Source organism: Athene cunicularia (genome assembly GCF_003259725.1).
Source record: "Athene cunicularia isolate RWA chromosome 12 unlocalized genomic scaffold, athCun1 chr12_part1, whole genome shotgun sequence".
NCBI lineage: Eukaryota > Metazoa > Chordata > Aves > Strigiformes > Strigidae > Athene > Athene cunicularia.
In genome coordinates, this window is record NW_020799116.1 from 14,064,633 (window position 1) to 14,091,722 (window position 27,090).

The 27,090-nt window shown below is 35.9% G+C and overlaps 1 protein-coding gene across 2 annotated transcripts in view; it reads left to right on the forward strand.

Annotated features, from left to right (window-relative positions):
• DENND6A (DENN domain containing 6A) overlaps positions 1–25,881 on the forward strand; it is a 33,861-nt gene extending 7,980 nt beyond the window's left edge. The window contains exons 3-21 of one of the 2 annotated variants that reach the window (XM_026857861.1): positions 2,543–2,581; positions 2,676–2,718; positions 5,508–5,620; positions 6,622–6,702; positions 7,074–7,179; positions 8,321–8,400; positions 9,865–9,927; positions 10,590–10,645; positions 10,982–11,104; positions 11,278–11,373; positions 14,625–14,719; positions 16,515–16,583; positions 16,675–16,739; positions 17,371–17,460; positions 21,000–21,053; positions 21,148–21,257; positions 21,847–21,949; positions 23,448–23,522; positions 23,996–25,881. In XM_026857861.1, coding sequence (XP_026713662.1) covers positions 2,543–2,581; positions 2,676–2,718; positions 5,508–5,620; positions 6,622–6,702; positions 7,074–7,179; positions 8,321–8,400; positions 9,865–9,927; positions 10,590–10,645; positions 10,982–11,104; positions 11,278–11,373; positions 14,625–14,719; positions 16,515–16,583; positions 16,675–16,739; positions 17,371–17,460; positions 21,000–21,053; positions 21,148–21,257; positions 21,847–21,949; positions 23,448–23,522; positions 23,996–24,127 — 1,593 coding nt within the window. In that variant the 3' untranslated portion in view covers positions 24,128–25,881. The remainder of the gene's footprint in view (positions 1–2,542; positions 2,582–2,675; positions 2,719–5,507; positions 5,621–6,621; positions 6,703–7,073; positions 7,180–8,320; positions 8,401–9,864; positions 9,928–10,589; positions 10,646–10,981; positions 11,105–11,277; positions 11,374–14,624; positions 14,720–16,514; positions 16,584–16,674; positions 16,740–17,370; positions 17,461–20,999; positions 21,054–21,147; positions 21,258–21,846; positions 21,950–23,447; positions 23,523–23,995) is intronic. The other variant, XM_026857862.1, reaches the window with a different exon arrangement.
• The last annotated feature ends 1,209 nt before the right edge of the window (positions 25,882–27,090 follow it).

A 27,090-nucleotide genomic window follows, 5' to 3' on the forward strand; every position in this document is an offset into this window, starting at 1 on the left:
AGGTACGTGAGGCGGCGGGCGGCTCCCCCGCGGGGCCCCGCCGGAATCGGGCACTTCCTCTGGTGCCCGTGTTGCCCAGCGGCGGGGGAAGCTCGGCGGCGTTCTGAGAGAAACGTGATTGTGCAAAATCCCGCCGCGGGGAGGGAGCGTGCTGCGGCGAGCCTGGCGGAGCGAGCGGGAGGGAGTGCGCTGGGGGCAGGCAGTGACAGCTGTCACGGAGCCTGAGGTGAGTTTAATTATTTTCAAGCAACTGTTTCCATTATGCTGGTTGTCATGTCAGTGTGCCTTCGTGAAGGGTTTTCATCTCATGCCAAGATTTGTATTAAATGCATCGTCTTTCTTTATGTACGAATAGCACTGATTTCCATGACAGCTAGATGTTGAAGGTTTCAAAGAGTTTAGTAATAACGTGAACGCAAGTAGTCTTCGTAATCAACCGTTTTCTCCAGATCGCTGAGGTGTGCAAATCCCTAAACGCTTGAAGCCTTTTCCTTGCACCATTAAATGAATGTCAGACTGTGATGATGCGTTAGTGGTGCTGCCATAAGCTGCGGGGTTTTTGACTCCCCGCTGCGCTTTGCCATTTTGAGCAACAGGCACATATCTGTGAACTTGTGTATGAAACTGCACTGGGCAACTGATGGGGCTGAAAGATAAACTGGAAAGAAGAATTATCATTTGGATCAGTTTCACATCCTGGTTTACCATATTCACCATATGACTGTGCAGCAAACAGTGGCATGTAGGGCTAAGTGTCGTCTTTTTTTGTTGTTGTTAAATGGGTTCTAGCATATACAATTCAACCAAGGTAGCGATTACAATATATTAAAACACGTAATTGATATGCATTCTTGGCTGCAAGAAAAATGCAAATAAAAGCCCATAATACTGTGCTAATTACTTAAGTTGTATTCGCTTGATGTTATAAATAATTTTTGTTAACAAAGACAAGTATTTCTGCATAATCTGCTGATTTAAGCAGCTAATGTGCTTCGTGGCTGAGGGAAGCACAGAGTAGCCTCTGTTGTGTATGTGAACAACCCTGTTAACAGTCCCATCAATTTTAGTTGAACGGATTCATAAAATGAAACTTAAAATGTCTACATAACTAAGGAATGAGTTTTTTCAGTTATGTTGCTGCAGGAACTAATTAGGTTTTAGTTTTGACTGGAATTCTGGGAAGATACACTGTCAAGTGAGGAACAGGAATATGAACTCAAGTTTGGTCTATTCCAGTCATCTGACAAGATGCAGATCATTTGAGCATCATTCAGCTGCTGAAAGAGTTACATCTGAGTGTATCGCTTAGTGTAAAATAACATAGGAAAACGTTAAGAGATTACAAAAAGATGATGATAAGTTTACTAAGTGCAGTATGCAGGTGTTCCCCTCATGTCTCCTTTTAGTTTTAGATATGTCCAGCTGTGCAATGCACTATTAGTGTCATTGAATAGAAGACTGAGGGAAAGAGAAGTGGAGACTTTACTGCCAGGAGACGGAAAGCCTGCTTAGTCAGAGACCAGCCAGTGGTTGTATTTGTTGTTTTCTGTGGAGTGGGACAGGGTTACATTATCAGGAAATGCATTTACTTACATTTTGTTGAACAAGATTAAATTAGGTAACTGGATGTTGGCAGTATAGTGAGAGGAGGACATTAAACTAAGTTAGTGTTCTTGAATTGAACTTCTGTCCTTGGAGAAGTTCTCATCTATAGAAGCCATGAAATCTTCTTTGAAACGTAATCTTTGAATTTCTGTTTAATTTCCATTGCTTACAAGCTCACCACCCATTTCAGTAGTTTTGGAGGGTTTTTTTCAGGAACTTTTTTGTTGAAACTTAAATATCTCAGGTTTGTTCTCTTTCCAGTACATTCTATTCTCACTTGCATGATCACTGATTTTGTACATCCCGGTTTTCTTAAATGATGGTGCTTCCATATCTTACATTGTGTTTCATTTGTTTTGATTTTTGCATTGTAAAAACTAAATTTACTTTTTTTTTTTTTTTTTCTGTCAGTACAAAAGCCGTGACTTTTTGAGTGTGTTACTTGAGCTTTCACAATTCTCAGCTCTCATTTTGGGCCAATGTTCATCCTCCAAGAGTCATTAGTAATGTAGAGGGTGTTTAGTGATTGAATTTTGATTATTCCCACCTGACTATCTATTGCAAGAGATTTTGGACAGTTAATGTGTTGGCCCTCTATAGAATCATCTACTGCATTTCATATGTACAAGTTAAATCTAAAGGATATAATCTTGGTCTCCTTTGAGACCTGTTGCACCAAAAATCTCAAGTACTCTGAATTTTTTTAACGTGTCTGTATGGTCTCCCAACTGGTGTCTAAAATACCTTGTAAAGATGGATGATGAAGTTAGCTTAAAAGCATATGAAAATTAAGAGCAGAGACATAATATTACTAGCTTAATGTGAAAATAGCCTAAAGCTAGGCAGGTATTTGAGGGTTGTATAATAAAAATATTTAATAGAAGCTTACTGCTTATACCCAGTATACTTCAAATAAAATAATACTCTTTTCCTGTAGGTAATATATCCTCCACATTCAAAACTCACAGATAAAGAGGTAAGTCATGGTTGCTGTATAAGTATATAATTTGTTTTAAGTTTAGTAATTTCAGGAACTATAATGGCTCTCTTTTCTCTTCTCCACCCTTTAGAAAACCAATATTTGCTATTTGTCTTTTCCAGATTCTAATTCAGGTAAGTGCTTCCTTCACTCTGTAGTTGTCTGTTGTTGGACTAAGTTACCTTAAAAAGATAAATTTTGTTAGAATACAGTCATGGTTTTAGATTAAATACTTATATGAATATCTTAATATTACAGAAAAATTGCAAATAAGGTTAAATATAAAACTGTAATTGTCTGTATTGCAGTAAAGTCTGAGAATTTTTTTTTTATTTTATGTACGTGAAATACCAGGATTGTGAATGTGTAAGACCTTCTAGGTGACACACATGCAGATATTACAGAATACTTTGCAAGTAAATAATATCTTAATATTGCTTTTAAACAAAATAATACTGTCATTGTAAAGAGGAGTGTAGGCACAGGATTTGTAGAGTTTGATAAAGCAAATGAAAGGAATATGGAACCCTCTTCTCATAAAGGAGTGAATGCATGTGTTCTAAATTCGTAACAGTGAAGCTAAGCATTTAGAAAGAACAGTTGTGAAGGGAAAACCAAGGCTATCTTATATCTTCTCTATTCTTGATGATTGTGTTGTTGTGTGTGGTCCTGCTTGCTAAATACATCTTTAATCTAAACTTTTGTTCTGCTGCCAAAGAGAAATGGAAAGCATGTGACAGATGACTTGGACCACCTGGAAAAAAGATATGGCAGAAGTACAGACACTTCCTTTCACGTTTATTTCTTTACAGAAGTCAAAACCTTTAGTAACAAATTTGTCCCTATAAGTGCTCTTTGTGCTTTTGGTTGCTCTGCAGCTTAACAACTCTGGTGTGGGGTGATGCAGGTGTGTGCTCTTAGTATGTGTGAGAGCTCTTTCTTACGTAATTTTACAAAATATCTTGGCTATTTTTTCCCCTTTGTCTTAATGTCATTAAAATTAAAGTATTTTCTCTGGTTTTGGTAGCCTGTATGTAACTAGAGGAAGAGCTGCTTTCTATTTTTGAAAGAGAGGATGAGTTAACTGTATCTTGTTATTACTCTCATTAATAGTTATAAATCTGTCCAACCTTCAGATGTGTTGAAGGTACAAAATAACATGTTAGGACCAAAACCAGATTTTTGGGGTTATTTTGTTTTTTTTCAAATAAGAGTGGTAGTAAAGTTATTTTAGGCAGAGTAGGTATATGTAAGGAGAGTTTACTTTCAGCAGGAAGAAAAAGTTCCACCTTTTTGCTTTTTATAATATCCCTATTAAGAACCTTTAGGTTCTTGATTGTTCTTGGTAGGCTGAATTTTCAAATGATGTAGAGGGATTACCTACTTAGAACCTGTGTTTTAGAAATTAGCTGGGAGTGTATTCTATCTGTTAGAATTTATTTTTTTTATTGTAGGCTGTAACATAAAAACAAAAGCTTTGTGTAATGTAGCAGTGAAGGAAGCTTTTCGCTTGCAGCTAAATTTGAGGTCAGTCTTTCCTAGGTTTTCATGCTTCAAAGACTAATTGAGCTTTTACTTTTCTTTTACAACTACAAATAGATATTCTAGGGCTTCTAGTGGCTATGAATTTAGGGGGAAAATGGATTTAATAAGGTACTAGATGACACTTTTTGGGGTTTTCAAGCTATGTTCCCTAGTACAGTTATCTATAAAAATAATGCTTTTGCCTTTTCTGCATGGACAGTTGAAGAAAGAATAGATTTTTACCAATCCTGTCAAATTCTACATGCCGGAAGAGCTTGTTAAATAAGAAGCCATCATATACTGAATGATACTTCAACATGTTAATGATTAGGGGTAATTCAGGTCTTCTGTGTATAGCTTTTTGTATTAGTTTGGGTTTTTTCTTTGGATGAAGGGAACTAGCTATGAAACCTCGGAGCAAATATTTAGCGCTGTGTCATTGGCATGTGCATGACATTGGCATGTCTTTCAATTGAGTGTGTTTATGTTAATAACACTGCATTCCAAAGGGAATTTTTTTACAGGTTTACTAGAATGAGTAACATACCTGCATGTTCTTCAGATTCTAGCGTTCCCCCTTACCACTGTTCCCGTGAGCAGCACGTTCTGTTCAGTTTATATAACTTCTACTTGAAGTAAAGGTTTTTTGGAGCTGCCTCTGTTTTAACAGCAGATGTTTGCAATGGCAACAACACAGCCACAGGAGTATCAGTGATACAAGTTCTGATACTGCAGTTCTCATGTTTCACCTGGAGAAAGCTTCTTTGATATCTGATACAAAATGAGTCCAAATTTTTTTTTCAGAGTGCAGATAGTCAATATAGTAACGTTTTTCTTTGAGAAATCAATTTTGATACAAATGAAGGGAAGCTTCACTTCTTGAGAGTACTGTTTCACAGTTTTCTGCAGTTAGTCTTGCAGCTTTCAAAAATACTAAGTCCTAGGCCTGCACATGGAGTTATAAGAGAGCAGCATAATACACTCTTACAGAGTGACTTATGTATGAACTGTGTGGTGGTAAAAAAAGACTAAGTGCAGTCTTTCAACAGAGAAGTGTCATGTGGTTAAGATGATCGGAACTATACAGGCTGACCCATAAAATGTGTAAGAGCAGTAGTAGGACAGCTATTAGTAGAGCTGTTTAAGGACATGACAGTCTGACAAACTCACTGTGAGACAGTGACTTTGTTTTCCTTGTTGAAGGTAGGTTTTTTATTGTTGCTAAAGATGCCAAATTGTTCACTTATAAAAATATAAATACATAAATGGTCAAAATAGCAGTGCAAGATAAATGAATCAAAACTCTTACACCTCTTTGGCTGTAGACAAGTCCTCATGTTAAACAAGGCTCAAACTCAGACTACTGTCTATTTGTTGTTTATCTTTTTCCCCTATGTAGGTTGTCTTGGGGACACACAGTTTTGTTTTAGATTTCGACGGTCTCCTGGAAGGAAAGTCTCATTATGTTGTTTTTTGGACCAATTGGATAGAGACCTACCAGTTTACTTAAAGGTTGGAAATAATTAAAAATGAAGTTAATTTATTCTGGGTAATGTTAATTTATGGGTCTTCACGCTTAAATTTAATGCTTGAAAAACGAAATCTGAACTGGATGTCCTAGAAGACAAAGCTCAGCAAATGTTTTCTATCATTATTGTAATAATTAACTAATAATTACTTCTGTTAACTGTTCTTTAAACGTTATTACTATGGGTTCTAGACTGTAAGGAATAAAATGGAAGATGAGACCTATTTTGTCACTAGAAACCTGTAGATCAAGTTGTGAAAACCGTTACATTTTTGGAAATCTGAAGTGCTTTATAACTTTAAAAAAAAAAAAAAAAAAAAAAGTTGAGGTGTCTCTTTCTGTTTCCGCCCTTCACTTTTTGAAGATGGAGCAGTTACACAAAAGAGGTAGTGGCCAAAAAAGTTGTTCTCAGCATGTCCTTATGGAATATTGAGGCCTTCAACTGTGTTAGTGGGAGACTGACTCTCAAACTCAGTTTAGATCTGTTTGTGTCAAATACTTGAATTCCTCTTTGTAGGAAGGATGAAGATGATGCTTTGTCTTTGAAATGAGAGAACATGCTTCCTTAATATTCCAAGGTTGTTTTCTAAAACTAATACATTGAAAGACTATTTTTAGTCTTTTTCAAGTCAGAGCTTTAAGGTTTTTAACTGCTAAAATCTTTTTAGTGCTACTCTGCAAAATTATGAGCATTGATTTATTCCTCAGGAAGTTCATTCTATTTTTGCTTTTGTGTTGTGTCAGGAGAATGTAGATATAAAAATAGTAAAGCCAGAAAGCACAGCTGTTTCCCAATACTGGTGTTTTCTCTTTGAAGTACTTATTTAAAAAATAAGGCAAATAAACAAGAGTAATCCTTCTAGTTTATTGTATCTAATCAACTTTTGAGCTTGCAGGGAAATAAGCTTTTAAAGTGCATATCAAATGCTTCAGAAAGGAGGACAGTATCAGGTTGCTGTATTGAATTTTTTCCTTTCTTTTGCAGAAAGATACAGCATATTACTATGGCTATGTATATTTCAGACAAGTTCGAGACAAATCATTAAAAAGAGGGTATTTCCAGAAGGTAATTTCTGTTCTTTTAGGAAAATATTCATTTGGAAATTAAAAATTTTTCAGGACCTTAGAGGAGCAGGAAGAGTATCTCTCAACTAAATTAATTGTTGATTTATAGTAAATTGGTCTAATTTTACATCAGCTATGCTATGTTCCAGCTGCACTGTTAGAGCAGAATTTTTTTGTGTGTTTAAAAACAAAACGTTGGGAACTTTTGGGAGGAGTTTGTTTGCTGTTGCCTGTAGTCATATGTGTGGTTGGCTTGCATGTCTGAGAAAAATCATGCTTGACATTCTCTGAGGATAACAGAAGAACTGCAGTAGAACCAAGGGAAAGGCCTACCTTAAAATTATGTTTTTGTTTTGTTACTCTTTATTTCAGTCACTAGTCCTCATCAGCAAGCTACCTTATGTCAATCTCTTCCGCACCATGCTTAAGCAAATAGCACCAGAATATTTTGAAAAAAGTGAAGCCTTCTTGGAAGCAGGTAGTGTTACTATTATGTCTTGGAAGAGCTCTTATTTCTCCAAAAGAAGTTTGTGGTACTGTAACAATACTGTCACATTCTAGCTTGTGTTTCCGTCTTCCTTCATGGTAGAGGGTTGAAATGTTAGCAAACTTGCTTGATATCTAGATCATTGAATAGAGCTAATCTAATTTTGGATCCTCCATGGAGTTGCAGATCCTCTCTAAAACATATTTAGGGTTTTGTTGTACATTTCGGGACCAGCTGTTCAGCACAAAGAGCTGATGCCAATCGTTACTTTGCACTCTTCACACACTGAGTCCTGGGGATTCTGATAGGGAACTATAGAAATGTCATCTTGCATGACGGGTTTTTGTGTGGGTTTGGTGGTTGGGGTTGGTTTTTTTTTTTTTCAAACTTGGTTGGGGTCTTTCTGGTTTTGACCAACAGGAAAAAGCATTGATATGAGGTGTGTCTGCCTTACTGTAGCACTTTAGCAGCCAGAGAGGGCCAAATGGGAAAGTTACTTGCTTTTTGCATAGAAGTGCTGTTTTGTACTGTGTCTGCCCTATACATTTATGTCTTTGAGCAGCAATTTGTGGAAATCATTCTTGATGAAGGAATTTTATTTTTTTAATCACCTGTTGATGAACATTTTTTTTTGACAGGTTGTATTACAAACAAAATAAGCTCTGCAGAAACTACTAGAGTTAATAATGATACTCATAATTTACAACAAAATGCTGAAAAAATCTATAGTCAAACTGTAAAGCTAGATTTTTTTCCTAACTACTTGTGTTTATCTGTTCTACAGTAGCTAATGTACATCAATTGTGTGTTCTTTTCAGTTTCTTAATATGTAGTTTCATGGCTTCTCATACAACATTTCTTCAACTAACTGTGAGTCTAGTTGCTACAAAAATGGAAGATGAGGATACTGTTTTCTTGAAATGAAAAACTTTATAGTTCTGATGAAATAATAACATGAATGTCAAAAAGGCTGTGAAACTGCTTTAGAGTTTCGAATGATCAAGACATAAGTAGAACTGTTGTGGGCTATCAGCACTAATGTAAAATTGCCATGTGCACAAAGGTGATTACAGTATCATGGGTTATAACATATATAAACTAGTTATAATTTATACCTTTTTTTTCCTTTAAGTTTGTAACGATGTTGATCGTTGGCCACCACCAATTCCAGGGAAAATATTGCATTTGCCTATTATGGGTATTATAATGAAGGTAAATACTCCTGCACTTATTTTTCTCTGAGGGTGTTTTCCCCTCCATTTACTGGATAGACACGCACTGTACTGTGCTCTGTTTTCATTGTCTCATACTTCAGAACAGGAATAGATGTATACTCCACTCGGTGAAGGTCTGGGAGATCTTTATTAGGTTCCTTGATTAGGTTGAGGAGGGGAGGATCATTTATGGTGCATGGGTTAACATGTAGTTTTTGTAGATGTTAAAAAAGCAGTGTTTTAATACAGCTACAAATTGCAGTGTCTGTTTTATCCTTCTGGAATATGCATTCTAGGAGACTTTAATGCTAAATATATTTGTCAAATCAAACATTAAGTAACACTTCAAAATGCTGAGAATTAAGTTCCAGTCAAGCAAATTAAATATATTGATTAAAATAATTCTTGTTCCTGAAGTTTGACAAGTAAGAATCTTTTTTGGCCTGTGCACCAGAAATTAATTTCTTGGTCTGTTGATAATTTTCAATGAAAGTGAAATGTGTCTGAAGAAAGCTATTAAAGAAGTAGTATCTAGTGCAGGGGGAGGAACTGTGGAGTTTAAATGGTGGCTAAGAACTGGGCCTCTGGGAGCCATAGCATCTTTGTATGAAATGCAATTAAATGGAATTTATGGATCCAGAGGTTACAGTCAGAAGATGTTCATAGCAGATACTCTCAAGTTTATGGCTAGATGCATGTACATCACCAGGGAGAGGAAGGAGAAGTTTCTGAAGCTGTTCTGAAAGCATGAGTGTCAGATATGTCTTGTTTGGGTATTGCCTGCATTTATCTCATCAGTAATTCTTATCCATGAGGGTTGAAATTGCGGTCCTAAGCTGAGTAAAGCCATAATTACTGTCTTCTGTGATATTATCCCTGTTTTTTTTACACTGCTTGGGCAGTCAGTTTTAATTGTGTATAAATTACATCCATTTGTGCACACCAGCTTCCAGTATGACTAAATTTGTTACTCAGGACTTAGAGATGCAGACTGTGAGGTCAGAAAAATATGTTTGTTGTTCTGTCTATTTGGGTTCTACCTAATACCCACTGTTATGTCTGATGGTTTTTGAGAGGGTTTTTTCTAAAAATAATCCTGTATCACCTTAAAACCCTATAACCTTATTTCAGATAATTCTGACATTTAAATGTATTTTTATTGAAATTATTGTAATAGTGGTGACTAATGTTATCAATAGTCTTTTTTAACTGAAGTATAATTTTCATATTCTAATACTCCATTTACTATATAGTACTACATAGTCTTGCATATTCATTCCTGTAGCAATGATTTGTAGTCTTCAGCTACGTATTCATTGTTATGTGCATGTTCTGTAGAGGAAATTAAGCATCATACTGTAGTATATCCTCTTTAAATGTTAATCTTGTCTCTAAGTCAGCATTTTATGTCTCTGCTGAATTCAATACCAGGGAAAAAAAAAATCTTTCTTTTTCTTTCAAGTTGCGGATTCCAACATACCGTGACAAGCCTGGAACGACACCAGTAGTACAGAATATGCACCAGGTAGAGATTAGATACTTCTGTTGTATATAACCCCAAGATAAAGATAAATACCTGCTTTCATTCTTTAACCTTTTTTTTTGTAAAAGATTGGTAGCAAATTCTCATATATTTTGATGTTAATAAAATCCCCACAGTCTTTGAAACTTTGAATGGAGGAGTCTAGAGTACTTTCTTAGAGGTATTCTATCCCAATTACTCCCAAGTACTTTAGAAGAGGGTTGTCCAGCTTCTGGAAGAAGATCATTGGCTGACAAAATTACTGAACTTGAACATCCTTTTAATCAGTGAAACAGTACTAAACTAGCATTTTTTTTGAGGATGAAAACCTAATAAAAATATCTAGCCATAGAGCATGGATATAAAACAAATCTGTACCTTCCTGTACTGCATGACTGTTGTTTAAAACTGCTTCAGTATTTTATGTCTTTTCTGGATTGAAAGTTGCATGCCTGAAAGTGGTGTGTATGTTGGGGGTAATCTTGATTTTAGCACACAAAAATAGTTACTTGTGGAGGTAATGCAGTACATACTGCAGTAGTACAGTAGTGGTAAATAATTAGGGTATATACCATCTACTGTCTGTAAGCATTTAAGGGAAACTATTTCATTTAATACCTAGGTATTCTGATGACTAAAAAAACAAGCATTGCGATGTCTTTTAGGCAGATGCTCAGATCTCCATGGCTTTACCAACTGTTCATGAAGTAGATCTTTTCAGGTAGGAGTTTGGATTCCCTTATTCCTAGCTGTGAATTTCCACAAGTCAAAGATTTGTAATGGTTCCACAACACATATCTCATAGCTTGCAAGCTAAGATTTATCAGTGGTGTTTTTAATAGTCTTTCTCTGTAAAGTTGGCTAAAAGGGAATTCAGACAATGTTCAGGCTGAAACTGCTATAAATAGGGAAGTTCATTAAATGTTGTGTTTTACAAGAGTATTTTATATTTTTCAAATGATTAAGAACTAGATAATATTGCAATAATATTTAATGATCAAATATGTTTTTCTTCTGGCTATGTTAAGTGTATTAAAATGCCTCAATCTGTTTTTAGGTGTTTCTGTCCAGTGTTCTTTCACATTCAGATGCTTTGGGAACTAGTACTACTAGGAGAACCACTTGTTGTGATGGCACCATCTCCATCAGAATCTTCAGAAACCGTGTTGGCACTTGTTAGGTAAATGTAGCAGTGCTTCCTAACTAGTACCTGAGTCACTGTAGATTGCAGCTGAGTGCAACTTCATTTGATCTGAATATAATAAAGCATTACAAATTTTAGATTTGCTTGTTTCTTTGATGAAATTTTGCACTGTACACGTACAAGCAGCTTCTCTTCTTTCTACCTTCCAGTTGTATTTCACCACTGAAGTACTGCAGTGATTTCAGGCCGTACTTTACTATACATGACAGTGAATTCAAGGAATATACAACTCGCACACAAGCACCGTAAGTAGATCAAACTTTGTTGTGAAGGTGTTGCTCAAAACCACTCATAACCATAAATTTGTTTTAAGATACTGCTTAACTGTTCTGAATTTCTATCACTAGAGAATTATATTTAGGCTCCTTATTTGTAAGATTTATCTTAGAGAGTGCAGTAATTAGCAGTTTTAAGTTTTCATTCCTGTTAGATAAAGAAGTTATGAAACAATGTCATAATGAAACTACATTTGAACTTGATAGGATACTTGTGTGCAGAATAAGTAAAACTGCACATATAAAAGCAAGATAAGTTTTGCTTTTCTGTAAGGGTTTGTCTGTGCAACACCAGCTCTGTAGTAGCATCTTGGGAAATTGTTCTGTAATTGTATTTATTTTTAAGTAATTAATAAACAAAGTGACTTCTAGAGTTCAGCATCCATACAGCTGTTTTGTAAAGTTAATCCAGTCTGTGTCCTAGTTGAGACAGTTGTCTCAACACAGATCTCTTTGAAGGACACACACAAATCTCTTTGAATTATTTACAACATTTTTCTAACAAATTTAGCAGAAATTAAGATTCTTTTTAAGACTGTGAGTCTACAAAGACAATTCTGTTTGTCCTTAAAGCAGTTTCACACTTTTCCCCTTCATTTTTTTAAAAATTCTAATTCTATTTTGAAAGTATACACCTCCAATATTTCTTATTATATGTTATTTAAATGCAGTTTGATTTGGGAATGGAGTGCCTGTGTTAGATTCACCGATCTTGTAAATAAATATTTTCTAATGTCTGAACAGGGAGTGGTTGTTGCGTTGGGTTTTTTGTTTGTTTCATTTTTTTTTTTACTGTATTTTTCCTCTCAGCGAAAGTATTGCCAGAGATACAGTAGTGGGAAAACATACAAACATAAGCACTGTGTTTCAGATTGTATTCCGTGGGAATGGTTATGCAGTATGTAATTTACTTTCTAAAAATAATTCCAGGAAGAATTCGGTTAAACTTTAATAACCCATGTTTAAAAATTGCATCCTCTGTAGCAAAATAGAAAGATTGTTCAATATGTGTGTTAGCATTTGAAATAGAGCTAAAATTGCTCTGGCTTTCTTACAGAAAACAAAAAAAATGGGAAGATTGAAATCAGGCTTTTAAAGCAGTGGCTCTAAGAAAGCGAGAAATACAGATGATGCAGATTCTGTATATTATCTTTAGTGAGAGGGGAGTGAGGAGCTATTTTTCATCTTGATGTTCTGATTTATCCTGCCTTTTCGGAAATTACTTAAGTGGTTTGAAATCAGAATTGATTCTGGTAGATACAATAGATCAAGGCTCCTAAAAGTGACCAAGTAGTTTACTAAGTCTTGGTATTATATCACCAGTAGCAGTGAAACAAGATTCCTCATGGTTTGCTATCACTTTATCTTGACTTGGAGAATTACTGTTTTTGTCCATGTGTAGAAATGAAGCCTTACTTGACTTTAACCCTGAGTCTTTAACTCTCCAGTTAGTAAAAGAATGTCAGTTTATATACATTGGTCCAAACCAATTCTGTGTGAAACTTGCTTTTTGGTTTCCACAAAATAGGCATGAGAAGATGTAATAGTTGAGTGAAGTTAGGTTAGAATTGTTGAATTCCTAGGGAGAAGGAGAATGCCTGTTGTTTGGGTTCTTTTGAGCCTCAGTTTGTTTCCTAGGTTGAGTTTTATTACATGACCATGGAAAGAACATAAGATAAAACGTCATAAATTGATTTTTCTGAGTCCAACAAAGGAATCTGTTGTGACCTTTTTATGGGCACTGGTCTTTACCATTTTGGAAGAGAGATTGTAAATCATGTATGATAACGCTGAAAAATCATGAACAATATTTGTAAATCACAATTAATTTAAATCAATAATGCAAATGAATTTTAACAGGATTATAGAAACAGCAAAAAATAATGATACTGAATTCAAATGAGTGGGGAAGAATATATAATACCTCGAATAAAATGTTTTCAGGTGAGCATAGCTGAACAGAAATAGGACTAGGAAGAAGTGATTTTTCTGGTGAAGGTTGTGTCAGTAACAAGCAAGCAAAGACTTCTGAGAATTTGGTGCTGCTCATTCTAAGATGGAACGCAAAGATGAAAATTGCTATTTCCATAGCCCAGACATTATACTAGGCTACGGAGCTGGGTGATTTTTGTCCTGTCTGTGAATGCCTAATGAGGTGGTTTTTATATATATATATATATATTTTTATAATTAGCAAGTGGAGGGAGGAATGAAAGACAGAAATGTTTGTAGGTTCACACAGGAATCGATACCCAGTTGCCATCATGATATAGCTGGAAGAATTGAATAAAAATTTAAAGAAAGATTACTTGGTTTTTCTCCCCATCTTGCCTTGAGATACAGGAAACTTAGTGTTAAAATTTGGGATGTTTAATGGGAAGAAGTGATGATAACCTATTTTTAATATGGCAGTTCCAATGAGACTTGCAGTTATACTCTCTCCTTAGCTAACGTTTGCTGTAAAATGGATGGCAGGCACTATACTGAAAAATATGTTGATGTTCATCATATTAGTGCTATAAATCCTAAATTCTCTAGGCCTATGCTGTAGCAGCAGCCCTATGCTCTTACTGCTTCTTGTTCTCTGGGTGCCCCTATGCATCCTTGAAGGAAGAGTCTAAGCACAGAGTAACCAGAAAAATCTGATAGTTAGTGAGCTTGGGCACAATGCTGTTAATGTGCTTGTACTTGATAACCGCTTTTTAACAAAGAATGTTAACGTGTTGAAAAGGAAGTAGGATATTACGTGTCTCTTAATCATGTCATCTGAGCAGTAGCTCTTCTGAGAAGTCTTATGCAAATTGCAGTCATGTTGATGTGCGTATTCAAGTACTGGGAGTTTTTTATAATCAAACCTTGAAAAGTAGCAATTTCAAATACGGGTCAGATTCCTGCTCGCTAAAGAAAAAAAAATTGATATAATAATTCATATAATAACCTGTTCTCATCATTGCAAACGGGCAGAATTTAGCCAAGAGTCTAAGCAGGTGATGTCACTTTTATTCTCCGTTACCATTTGGATCCTAAGATACATCTGTCTTGCTATTTTCTAAAACTTAAAAACTTTGATAAACATACTGTGCTCTTAACATGAAAACTTAAAATGTAACTCTTAAATACAAAAGGAAAATTATTTCAAGTTAGGAATTAAATTTGACTTTTTATATTCATTAAAACAGAAGCTCTTACTGTCATATTTAAACACTGTTATTATTTTATAGACCATCTGTCATTCTAGGGGTGACAAATCCTTTTTTTGCTAAAACACTTCAGCACTGGCCTCACATTATCCGAATCGGAGATATTAAACTTCCAGGTAAAGTACAAATATTTTCTACAATCCTGCATGACAAGATCTAACTGTGTGCTTATTTATTTACAAACATGTGTAACTTAGTTTAATAGTTGAGTTTAATACTAACCAGATCCTCAGGGATGTAAATCTGTCAAGTGAAATTAGGCTCTTGAGTACTGTATGTCTTGTACTGTTAAATCTAGTATATTAAATGCAGAAAGTGGTAATGCTCATTAGTAATAATGTTTTACCTTTCACACAACCCTGTTTTTGTATTTCTACCAATAAATTGTTAAAATGTGAAACATTATTTATTACATATTTAATTTTAGGATGAGTAGAATATAGTAAATCAGTCACAGCAAGTGCACAGATAAGACGACCTATGTGAAAGCTAAACTTGAATGTTAGAATATATAATAAGTTGTTTGTAAACAGTATTTTAATAATGTATTTCTAATCTAGCAATATTCCAGTACTGTTAATTGTTCAAGTTGGATGATTTCCTTACAAGGTTGAGTAGAGTTTTAATGTAATCTTTGAATAACATGTCAATTGCTAGCCTGTAATAAAGTACTGCAGTACTCTGTTATATAGAATTCCTGAATGTAGCTGTTTGCTGTGACAGGTTCACTGTTCTGTTCTGAAAGTGGGAATGCATAAATATCCAGTTAGGATTATACACCATGAAATTAATTTTTATAGAATAAATTACATTCAATTTCTGAATACAGCAAGTTAATTAAGGATTGTGTACTGTGTTCAATATAATTAGGCAAGGTTTTGCTTTATCATGCCTGTCCATGCTTCAGAATACCTGTGTGGGTTTGGGGGGCTGTGAGGAGGAGTTAGCTAGCTGCTGTGTAGTTAACGTTTGGAAAATATAATCTTATTTAAACTATTAAATATCTGCAAAGGCATATATACAGGTTGCTTTCAAATTTGATACACAGTTTTAAGCATGAAATTCTACAAGTTTTGATGCAGCTATGTGAAATGCTTTGTCAGGGAGTTCTGAAGATGTATCGGTCTGACCTGCCTTTAAAAAATTAAATTTTATTTCTTTAGGGACAAAGAGAGGGCTTGTGGTTTGGGGTGATTTTTGGGGGTGTTGGGGTGTTTTTCCCCTTGTTTCCTCATTCTGCATCTTCAGTAGGAGTTTATACTTTTATCTTTTCTGAAGTTGAGCATCCAGCTAGATTCAAGAGGAAGGTTCTGCTTGGGGCTGCAAGACTATTAACAGGGCTTAGGGTCTTCTGGCTGGAGAAGGGTATATTTGAAAAACAAACTGAAAAAACTTAGTTTGGCCTAAGGAAAATGAGACTTAAATTAATTTTCTTACAACACTTAATCCATGGCTACTATTTTAATTTCTTGTGTACAGTTTTTATTTTGGCCAAGGTACTAAAGATTTTTTTCTTGAAAACATTCATCCTAAGGAGAACAAAGGAAGAAGGAATAAAATTTGAAGTTAATGAAACACTCATTCACTGCTATATAGTCATTTTTTTTCTTTGGCTGCTTTGATTCAGAAGGTCATCTTTTCATTATTTTGGTTTGGGTTTTTTGGGTTTTTTTCTTTTCAACAGGGAACCCTTATAAAATGAAAAGCCTGTAAGCTGCTGTTCACGTTTACTGGATGTTTCTGGACATACTTGGATGCTTGTTGATTTTCTAATGCTTCTTACAATATTAGACTATCTTCTAAATGGAAGTATCTGTTTCTAAAAATTAGTGCAATGTATAGCACATCAACTGTAGTATCTAATAATAGAGAGGGAGATTTCAAGTAAGGTTCCTTTAAATGTTTTGGCAGGTGAAGTTCCAAAGCAGGTGAAAGTGAAAAAACTGAAGAACCTGAAAACTTTGGACTCCAAACCTGGTAATAAGTTGCTTCACAGTTCAGTTAACAGTATTTTAATTTTTAAAATCATACCTCATTTTTCCTTTGGCTATATGCTGCTTTTTTTCTTTAGGTGTTTATACCTCTTACAAGCCATACTTGAACAAAGATGAAGAAATCGTTAAACAGTTACAAAAGGTAATACTGCAAGTCTCTTCTTAATGGAAATTTTGTGTACTGTTGTACGGTGTTTTCATTTAAGGCTGAGCTCTGTCTACGTAACTGAAGTGAACCTGGATTCTGATTCCTTTGCCCCAGTTCATAACTGCATAGATAGATATACACCTTCATTGTAGAAGCGCTGCTGATTTGTTAGCAGTTTCTATAGTAACGTGAATGGTAGAACTCAAGAAGTTAGCTCAAGAATTTAGAGAATTGAAGTGATCATCTGTTCATCTGGTTTGAGTTTTCCACTGTCTGCCATCCTGGTCTAGACCCTTTGGTCTAGAAATCTTCTGCATGAAGTCTGTAAGAATCAGAGTTTCCAAACTGGAACTGATTTGCACAAGTTTGTTTTTAGAAATTTTTTGTTCCCTTTAATTTCTTTACATGAAAATAAAAACCCAGCATTTAAAGGGATTAATATCTGTGCAAAAGGACTTGACAGTATGGCTTTTCTTTCATGGTTCAGGGTAAGGGTGCAACGTGTAGGCTTATGGCAAATGAATATAGAAACACTGGAATAAATATTCATTTAAATAAAACCCATAGCTACTTACATACTTCGAGGTAACAGACTTATTGTGGTATTTTATTTCTTTTTTTTAAGGGTGTGCAACAGAAACGACCTACAGAAGCACAGAGTGTGATTCTTCGGCGATACTTTTTGGAGTTGACAGAAAGTTTCATTATTCCATTAGTGAGTTCTTAGACTAATGGGTTTTTTACTTCTGTAATATGGAGTAGCTTTTTTGGCATTAGCCTGACTGAGTAAGTCCAGTAAGTAGCAGTGTACCCCTGGGGTCAACACTGGGTCCAGTCCTGTTCAGCATCCTCATTACTGATCTGAATGATTGGGCAGTGTATAGCCTCAGCAGGTTTGCTGATGGTACAAAACTGAGAAGAGCAGCTGATACACCAGAGGGTCATGCTGCTCTTCAGAGGGACCTCAGCAGGCTGGAGGAATGGGCTGACAGGAACCTCATGCAGCTCAGGAAAATGGAATGTCCTGCGCCTGGGGAGGAATAAACGGATGCAGCGGTATGTACTGGACGCAGGCTGGAAGGCAGCTGTGCAGAAAACGATCTGGGGGTCCTAATAGACATGAAGTTGAACATCAGCCAGCGATGTGCCCTTGAAGCACAGAAGGCCAACAGTGTTCTGGGCTGCATTAGGAGAGGTGTTGCCAGCAGGCTGAGGGAAGTGATCCTCCCTCTCTGTTCAGCACTGGTGAGGCCGCTCCTGGAGTATCATGTCCAATTCTGGGCTCTCCGGGACCAGAGAGAGATGGAAGTACTGGAAAAAACAGTGAGGGGCCACTAAAATGATTGAGGGACTGGGGCTTCTTTCGTATGAGGAAAGCCTGAGAGAGCTGGGACTGTTTGGCCTAGGGAAGAGAAGGTTTGGGGGGGATCTCATCAATGTATATAAATCCGAAGGGAGGATATAAAGAAGATGGATCCAGGCTCTGTTCAGTGGTGCCCAGTGATGGAATGAGAGGCAACGGGCACACATTGAAACACAGGAGAGTCTGTCAGCCATCAGGAAACACTTCTTTACTGTGAGGATGACTGAGCACTAGCACAGTTAGGTTGCCCAGAGAGATTGTGGAGTCTCCATCCTTGAAGATAGTAAAAACCTGTCTGGGTGTAGTCCTGGGCAGCCTGCAGGTATGGTTGAACAGTGGGAAAGGAGTAGAGTTGGACCAGATGACCTCCAGATGTCCCTTCCTACCTGAACCATTTTGTGATTCTGTGAATAATACTTGAGCTACAGAAATTAACCATTAAGCTATGTCTTGACTTTTCTAAAATACTGTAGTCTTACAATTCTTTAATTAGCATACTTAGCATAAAAATTATGAAGACAGTAGCTTACTGTCAAAAATGAACCACATATCTAGACAAAGGGTTCACATCTCAAAAAGGAATGCTTTGCATGTATTGCTAGACAGTATTTTCAGATGTTTACTTGCAATTTATTGTGTAGCATTTGTGCAAAGCAAAACTCTGTGTGTGTATTTTAACATAAGAATAAGAAGGAAATGTATTTAATCTTTCCTCAACACTTGGAACCCCTGTCCAGTGTTGAAGTTTGTTTTTTTTCCCTTTTAAGTGTAAGGGTGTTTCCCTTGATCTTGAGAAATGTCAGTATCGAAAAGGTAGAGTTGGAAGGAGGTACTTTGTAATGAGAAGAGCTCATTTGTGTATACAAATTAATATTTGCTGTGATAGCTGAGTGGATACTACAAGGTAATTTTTTATTATTATGTGGAAGATCAACCAAATCAACTGGTAAATCAGACTGGCTTAATTTTTTCCCTTAAATATTTATTCTGTCTTCTAGTGGTAGTGCTTTTCCATGCAGATCATTCCAGTTTAGAGAAGTTTTCCCTTTTCTAGTCATATTTGTGCACTGACTGCTGTTATGAGTGGCATGAGAAACTGTATCTAGCACATCTCGGTTCCTTTCATCTGTCTTGTCCAGACAAAGCATTTCAGTTCTTGTCATCCAGGCAGTTAATTTACTTCTCTTACGTCTTCACAGACTTATCTTTGCAACTCCATTTTTACCTATATTTTCTATCTGACTTTCAAAGAACAATGTCTTTCTCCAGAGGTAGACAGTTTGGGTTTTGTTCTGGTTTTCTTTTTTTGTTTGTTGATTATAGAGGTTTTTGCCATTGGATTACCTTCAGTAGACAAATTTCAGCAGTCAGACCTCTCTGGGCAGTTGTTTTATGGCCTCAAGGCAGCTGTTTCCTCAGATTACTGCAGTATTTGCAGGATTTTCAGATCTGGCACCTATGTCAAGTATAAACAAAAGTTACAAGAGATTTTTGAGAAAAAGGCAATGTCTCTAGTTAGATTCAGAGCATCTAGAACTGGCAAGAGGATTAATATGAAACTCAGCTTTACCTCTGCCTCACTTCCTGTCAGGAAATGCTAATGGTCAACACCGTGTAGCAGGGGCTACAGAATTTGCTTTCTGTTTTCTAACTTGTGCATGAAGATAATGATAAATAGTTCTGATACACTTTTACCTAGCATTTGGACATTTGAAGTCCAAGTAATGATGGACTTCACTAACCCAAAAAGTTCTAGGTGAAGTTAATTCCTCAGTCATAGGATGTTTACATATCAGCTGTCCCATTCTGACCTCCCTGAACACTTTGTGGATGACCTGAACTTTTCATCATTTTAGAGCATGTTTGGTCAGGTCCGATTTCTGTCTGCAAGAATTGGAACATCCCTAGAAACTCATTTGTCTTTCACTGTTAATGATTAGAGGAGTTTTTCCTCAAAACTTGTCCTTCTCTCCTGTTGAGACAGGATGGACATATAAGATGAATTTGAAACATTTCCCTGGCATTTCCCCCACCCACCCCTTTTTGCTCAAACTTTCACTTCAAGTGAAAAACAATATATTTTCTGTCACATAACTTAGTTTACAGGTTAAGATAACCCTTTACATTCACTGCCACAAGAAAATTATATGAGGAGGTCCTTTTTTTCTTCAGAAGATATAACTAGACTTTTCATAATGTTATCAAAGCTGATTATGTTGACAGATGAAAATGTGTGGCCATTCGTGTACAAACACGTTCAAAATGTACAGCGGCTTGTATCAATGTGTTTGTGTGAATTGGCAAGGCAGAGCTGCCTCCTGTTGTCAGACCTTAAGCTTCAGCAGTGGCCTTGCTGAGAAATGTCTCCACTACTCATACAGTAGATAGCCTGCAGGGGCTCTAGCTATGCCTTTGCCAAGAATTGCTACTGCAGAGATGCTCAGAGCTGATACAGCGTTTTGTAGGTTTTATATTTAATATTTGTATGAGGGACTCTGAAAGTCACTTACAAATACTTGATACAAAGGGGGATTACTGTTTGGAATCACCCATGATATGGAAGTACCTGTGGACTGTCACCAAAGAAAAGAGAGATTATTTGCTAGTAGCTGGAGTTCAGGATATATATATTCCATGTATATGTTTTCTTCCTCTCCACCTTTCCCTCACGTTCTTCTTGAACCTTGCTGACATGAAGTTCTGTAGTTGGGAAAATACAATGGTATTAGATAAGCTCCTTATGCTCTCATGTGGTAAATATGCACGACCCCACCCTGTACCAATACTTAGAAGAGAAAATGCTGTGGTCACAAGTGATAAGTAAACATACACGTGGACTGTATATCTTTAATACTGGTTATACAAACAACCTTTCTTTTTCCTTTCCCTAGGAACGTTATGTGGCAAGCCTAATGCCTTTGCAAAAGTGCATATCACCATGGAAGGTAAGGAAATACAATTCAGGTGGGCTGGAAATTGGTGATAAGAGAAAACAGTTATGTCATGCTAATGATTTTTTTTTTTTCTTTCTTTCCATAGAGTCCACCACAGCTTAGGCAGTTTAGCCAAGATGACTTCATGAAGACACTGGAAAAAGCAGGACCACAGCTCACATCAGGTTTAAAAGGAGACTGGATAGGACTTTACAGGTCATTTCTTTCATCAGCATAAAAAATTAAATTATATAAATGAAGACAGATCAGTAATAGGAATGCTCTTGTCTTGAGCAGACTTAGTATCGATTTGAATAAGACTTACTTTTTAAATATATGCTTTAATAGGAATTGATAGTGCTTAGTATACTTTACTCACTTAAATCTGTTTCTCTGTAACCTTGTAATGGTTTTCATAAGACACTACTACCACTACAGGTCTCTGTATACCAGTATTTGTAGGTTTATTTCTGGTTCTAACTTGATTTTTCCTTCCAATCGAACACAAAGATTAAAATGAGGATATTATGAACTGAGGTTTGCTTTTTTTCCTGACAAAATTACTAATCTTTACTCTTTCAGCCACCTTTTCTTTACATCATTTTCTCAATCTTTGTCTTGATTAATAGAAGCGCCTGTTATACTCCACTTAAGAATATAACTTTTTTTTGCAAGTAAACAGAGAAAGGATCCTAATATCTTCTTCAACCTCAAACATAATTACTTTACATTTGATGACATAGAAAACAGTTTTATCAAAACTTAATTAAAATACAAAATGTATTTTGCTTTGGTGTTTTACCAGGCATTTTTTAAAATCACCAAACTTCGATGGTTGGTTTAGGAGCCGGCAGAAAGAAATGACACAGAAGTTGGAGGCTCTTCATTTAGAAGCACTCTGTAATGAGGTTAGAAAAATGTGTCCTTATGATTATACTTAGCATCTTGTAATAAAAACATATTCTCCCTTAAGTCAGTTTTATTCCTGCTGTTTTCATTGGTTGAATATAAAAATGTTGACAATTTTGTCAAGTCTGATCTAACAAAACATGATTTTGTTAACCAATTACAAGCTAGAACTAACAGCAAAAGAGAAAAATATGAAATACTGTTCACTTGTTATAACAACTGTCATTGTTGGTAAAATGTATCTTTAGTACTTTTTTGGTGTGTATTTTGAAATTGAATAACACACACACACACACACACACACACACACACCCCCCAAAATAAGGTTTTTCCTCTTATTCAATAATCTTATTTCATTCAGCTTGCTTCCTTGGCATTTCATTTGACAACAGTTTTACTCATGATACAGTTTGTAGCTTTGAAGGTATAAACTCAGGGAGTACCATAGAAAATCGACAACTAATAAGATATGGATAGGAAATAAGTCTACAACTGATCCATAGTTACTGGAAGCTGACAAGTGAAATGTGTTTATTGCTATATAGCAAAATGCTACATAAGTGATCTTACCTTGTAAGATCCATTCTTTACCTAAGAAGCTGAAGTGAGTATCACTGTAATTTGAGTCTGAACAACTGATAAAGAAGAGTATTGTGGGAGGAGAAGAGATGGTACATCTAAAGATGGAATAGGAAGAACAAAAAAAAAAGTAAGTCAACGTGACAGCTTTAAAACAAACAAAAAATCACACTAGTTATTTTTAAAAAGCCATTGGTTTTTATTCCTTGTCTTGTCAATTCCCAAACAGCACCAACCCAGATAAATTGTTCAAATAGAGCAGCCCAGATAATTTGCAGGGCAATAGCTAGGTCAATTACATCACCTAGCATCTCTCCAACTCTATCTGACATTAGCTCATTGCAAAGAAAAGGAAATGTGTCACAAATTTATTACTAATTCTGCTCCTTATTAGCTTTTTCTTTTGATCCAAGTGTTAACATCTTTCTGTACATGAGTAAATGCCTTTAAGTGAATAGGAAACACAACTTCCATAAGAAAATGCACTTAATGAGTATATTTTACTAGTTATCAACTATGCAATCTCCTTTAATGCCCTAGAAACAAGAAGTGCTGCCTGGCACTATTTTAATATTTCATTGTGCTGGCAGGTCTGATTCGGTAAACGTTCAGTGCCAATTTGCATTGTAGATGCTATTTTTGAAACTAAGCCTGTTTGGCATTTAAAAAAAAAAATTTTGTATTTATCTGTATTGTGTTTTTGTGTTAGTCTCCTGTTATGCTAAGTCCTGGGCAAATATGCAAATAAAGCAGATTTTGCAGTTCACAGTAGAGACAGTACATGAGTAAAATTAGTTTAGTAAATGGCATGAGAATAAGGAAAAGACCCATTCTAAAGAGTAGGTGTTAAATTAATATTTCTTCTGAAAATAATAAATGTTGCCATAAATATTTCAATGCTTAATCTTACTCTTTTAGAACTTGGTTTTCTGGAGTCAGAAGCATACTGAAGTGGAAACGGTGGATCTTGTCTTAAAGTTAAAGAATAAACTGGTAAGCAACTGAATTGAACATGGCTCAAATTTACATGACTTAACTAGATGAAAGTAATATATAGTTGTGTTTACAGTATATAAATGAAAATATTCTTTCAATCATTCAGGTTTTTAAAACAAAACCGGTTCATTTCAGCCATGACTGAAAAGTTAGCTAGCTTCCCAACATCATCCGCCTGTGTTGTAAGCATTGCACTGATCTTGGTTTTTTAAAAATTAGTTGGAACTTTGTGACTGACCTGAGGGGAAAAAAGGCTGAATCCTCAGGGAAGAAGAAAACCAAACTCTCTTGTAATTACTGAAAGTCCAGATCAGTGTTAGCTCATGCTGTTGTGTGGTTATTGAGGAAACCTGCTATTGTCCAAATTCCTATTCAGTTGGTAAATGAGGAATTAATTTTCCAGATTCAATAATGTTGCATTTTTTACTTGCATTTTTTAGTAGAAATCATATTTTCTTGTACCTCTGCAGTTGCAGGCTGACAGAGAACATCTTCCTGTGAAAACTGACACACTGAAAAAGCTGGAGACCCACATCAATGATATTATATTAACGCTTCCAGATGACTTACAGGACATATTGCTCAAAACTGGCACAACATGATTTCTACTGGGCTTTTTTTGTGCAGAAAACAAAAGGCAAATGTAGTTTCACAGAAGACAGTGGCTTACCCAGTTGGGAACACAGCTCTAAGCAGTATATTAACACTACAAATGGATTGTACTAATAGTATAGCCCACTATACTATTTTCACTGTTTTTTCCACCTAAATACCAATGCAACTAAAGGAATTCCTGTGTTTAATGATGTTTGAAATAAGTGCTCTTAAAAAAAAGAAATCTGTGGGCATATGAAACTATACCACAGTATGGGACCACAGTGCAGTGCTGGCATTGCAGAATGTTTTCCAATTGGTGCTGCTATACCCAATCCTGTTAACTCAGGGGTAAGCAATATTGTTCCTGTACTGTCCTGTTGATGTAATATCTGGTTGCTTTTCTTCTTTTTTTTTTTCCTTTTAGTTTTCTTCTAGTGATAAGTCCAACTGACATTATGTGACTTGGTCAGAATACATTATAACTGAGGCATTTTACTGGTAAATCATCACTTTCAGAAGTGTTTTAGGGACAGCTGAAATAATCAGATCAGTTCCTAACTTTCTTCCTTTGTCCTCCTTACCATCTTTCCAAAACCATATTAATTTAGCATCTTTAAATAAGAGAAGGCAGCTGACAAAAATTTCCTGAAGTCTTTTCCATTCAATGTCAGTTAATTAGGGTGCTCTTACTCACATGCCTTAAATATAAAGTAATGGTATACTTATTGGTGGTTTTAAACTGCTGACATTCAGGATTTCAAGTGGATCACTACTGTAAATGTAAGCATGCAGTATTCATCACAGGAAATAAACACATTGGTGTTCTAATCTGGATTTTAAAATCGGTGATTTCAGTAGAGTTAGCTGATACACAATCTATTTCACTTGGAGATCATAGCAGTTAGCTCTGGTTATATTTTTTTTTTTTTTACTTGATATTTTTTTACTTATACCAGTAGGGTGTTTGAGGAGGTGATGGGGCTGGAGGAAGATGATGTTTGCTTCAGCTGAAAAAAGCCTATGGAAAGGTCAAACTGTGGCAAGCAAAGATTGTAGCATGAAATTATTCTCAGTATATGCATATAGCAGACGTGCATAAAGAGTAATTTCCTCTTGCATATTAAGCAACAAGAATGTGATGTTTATCTTCTTGAACAAGTTTCAGTGGTATATAAGAACTCAGCTGCTCCACATGCAGTGTTGTACTTTGAATTTCAAGTAGAATAAACTTAATGCTACAGTGTACACACAGCATATGCTTTTATATGACAAGTGAATCACAGTTATAAAAAAACCTGCTTTTAAGTGCTTAAATAGAATTTTTAAAAACTTACAACATAATCCTGTTATAAGAATATGCTTTTGTATGATAAATATTTCATACCATCTTTCTAAAAATGTCTTATTTAGATATAAAGTGTCACAATGGTATTTTTATGAAAATAATGTATTTTAATACTGCTATGGTTTGTATACAATTACTCATGACCAGAAGTTTAATATATCTATTATGTTACTTAAACTACACCACTTCAGCATTAATTTCTAACGTGAAATTATTTTTTTTTTGCACACCCTGATGAATAGCCTTTTTGATCCAGAAGTTAGTAAGTGGCCATTCTTATACTAAATCATTTTAAATATTTAACCTGGAGCACTGTATAGTTTCTTGGAACCATATAAACTGGTAACTACTATGATAACTATCACATGACTGCAAATATGTATTTTTGTAAAAGAAAATAAAGGAGTTTTAATTTTTTTTTTCTTTGGAAGTTATGTGACTTACGTGATGGGTGTGGTCTATTTGTTTGCTTTTCCCCTCTCCTATGTAAGCAGCTTGTAGAGGCTGCTGACTTGATGAAGCTGTATAGCTGCCATAGGTGACCAGAAAGACCTGATGTGATGGAGTGGTGGTGTAGTTTGATGAGGATCCTGAAGCACTACCGTATTACAACCACGATGCATCAAGAAAGCAAATAGCAGGGACTGGCTTCCAAGCAAAACTTATCCAATCGTCAGTCTATTTCCTGTACAGGGCCTCCTGAGAGGCCCTTGAAAAACATGGTAGTGGGATCTAGACTGTGAGCAAAGGTCAGTTCAGGTTTCTTTAATGAAGTTGGTATTAGTTTAAATCCCTGAATTACCAGATACTTAAACAGATTTAGAATCTTGTCTTTTTGCCCCTCTTTTGAACAACTTGTTCTGGGATGTTTGCTGTCTTCATCAGTGACTTGTAATGCTTTTAATGGCGTTTCCAAGAGGTCCTTACACTGTAAATCTAGGCAAAATGTAGTCACTGAAACAGGAACAGTCTTTTCTCATTGCAGGTTTCTGGTCTTGTCCTGTCTCCCTTGACAGTCCTTTTACACTGAGCATGTGTAATTTGACTAGGCATGCTTTAGCTATTCATAGTGTTGCAGCAGAGGGATTTTATCAGTTGCAGAAAGTAGTTGCCAGCTTGGCGAGCTGGAACTTTCCCACCCTTGTTTTTTTTCTGTTTTGTTTTTAACTTGATGTGCTTAAACCATAGATAAAGAGCTTGTACTAAACCTCATTTGAGGTGTGACAGCTGAAGGACGGTGTAAAAAACTATTTAAGTTTCAGTAACTTTGCCTCGGTCTTCATCTGACTTAACTAAATGTTTTTAAAACCAGTGATTCCTTGGAGTAGGGAGCTCAGACACTTAAGCATTAAATGCAGCTCATCTTGTCTCAAATTCAACTATCACCATACTATGGCCTTTTTACAGTAGCTGTGAAAGAAGCTGACCCAGCTGATCATGAAGTTAAACACACTTCTCAAAGCCCGTCATGTCTCAGTTTTATTCCTGTATTACTTCCCTGTATCTGTCAGCTGCTTCCCGGGCAGGCAGCAGCTCGCCGTTGCGGTGCCAGGATCACGCTGTGCTGTGCCTTGGCTCTGCAGCCTCCGGGACGCCGCGGAGGCTCCAGGCCATGGAAACAGT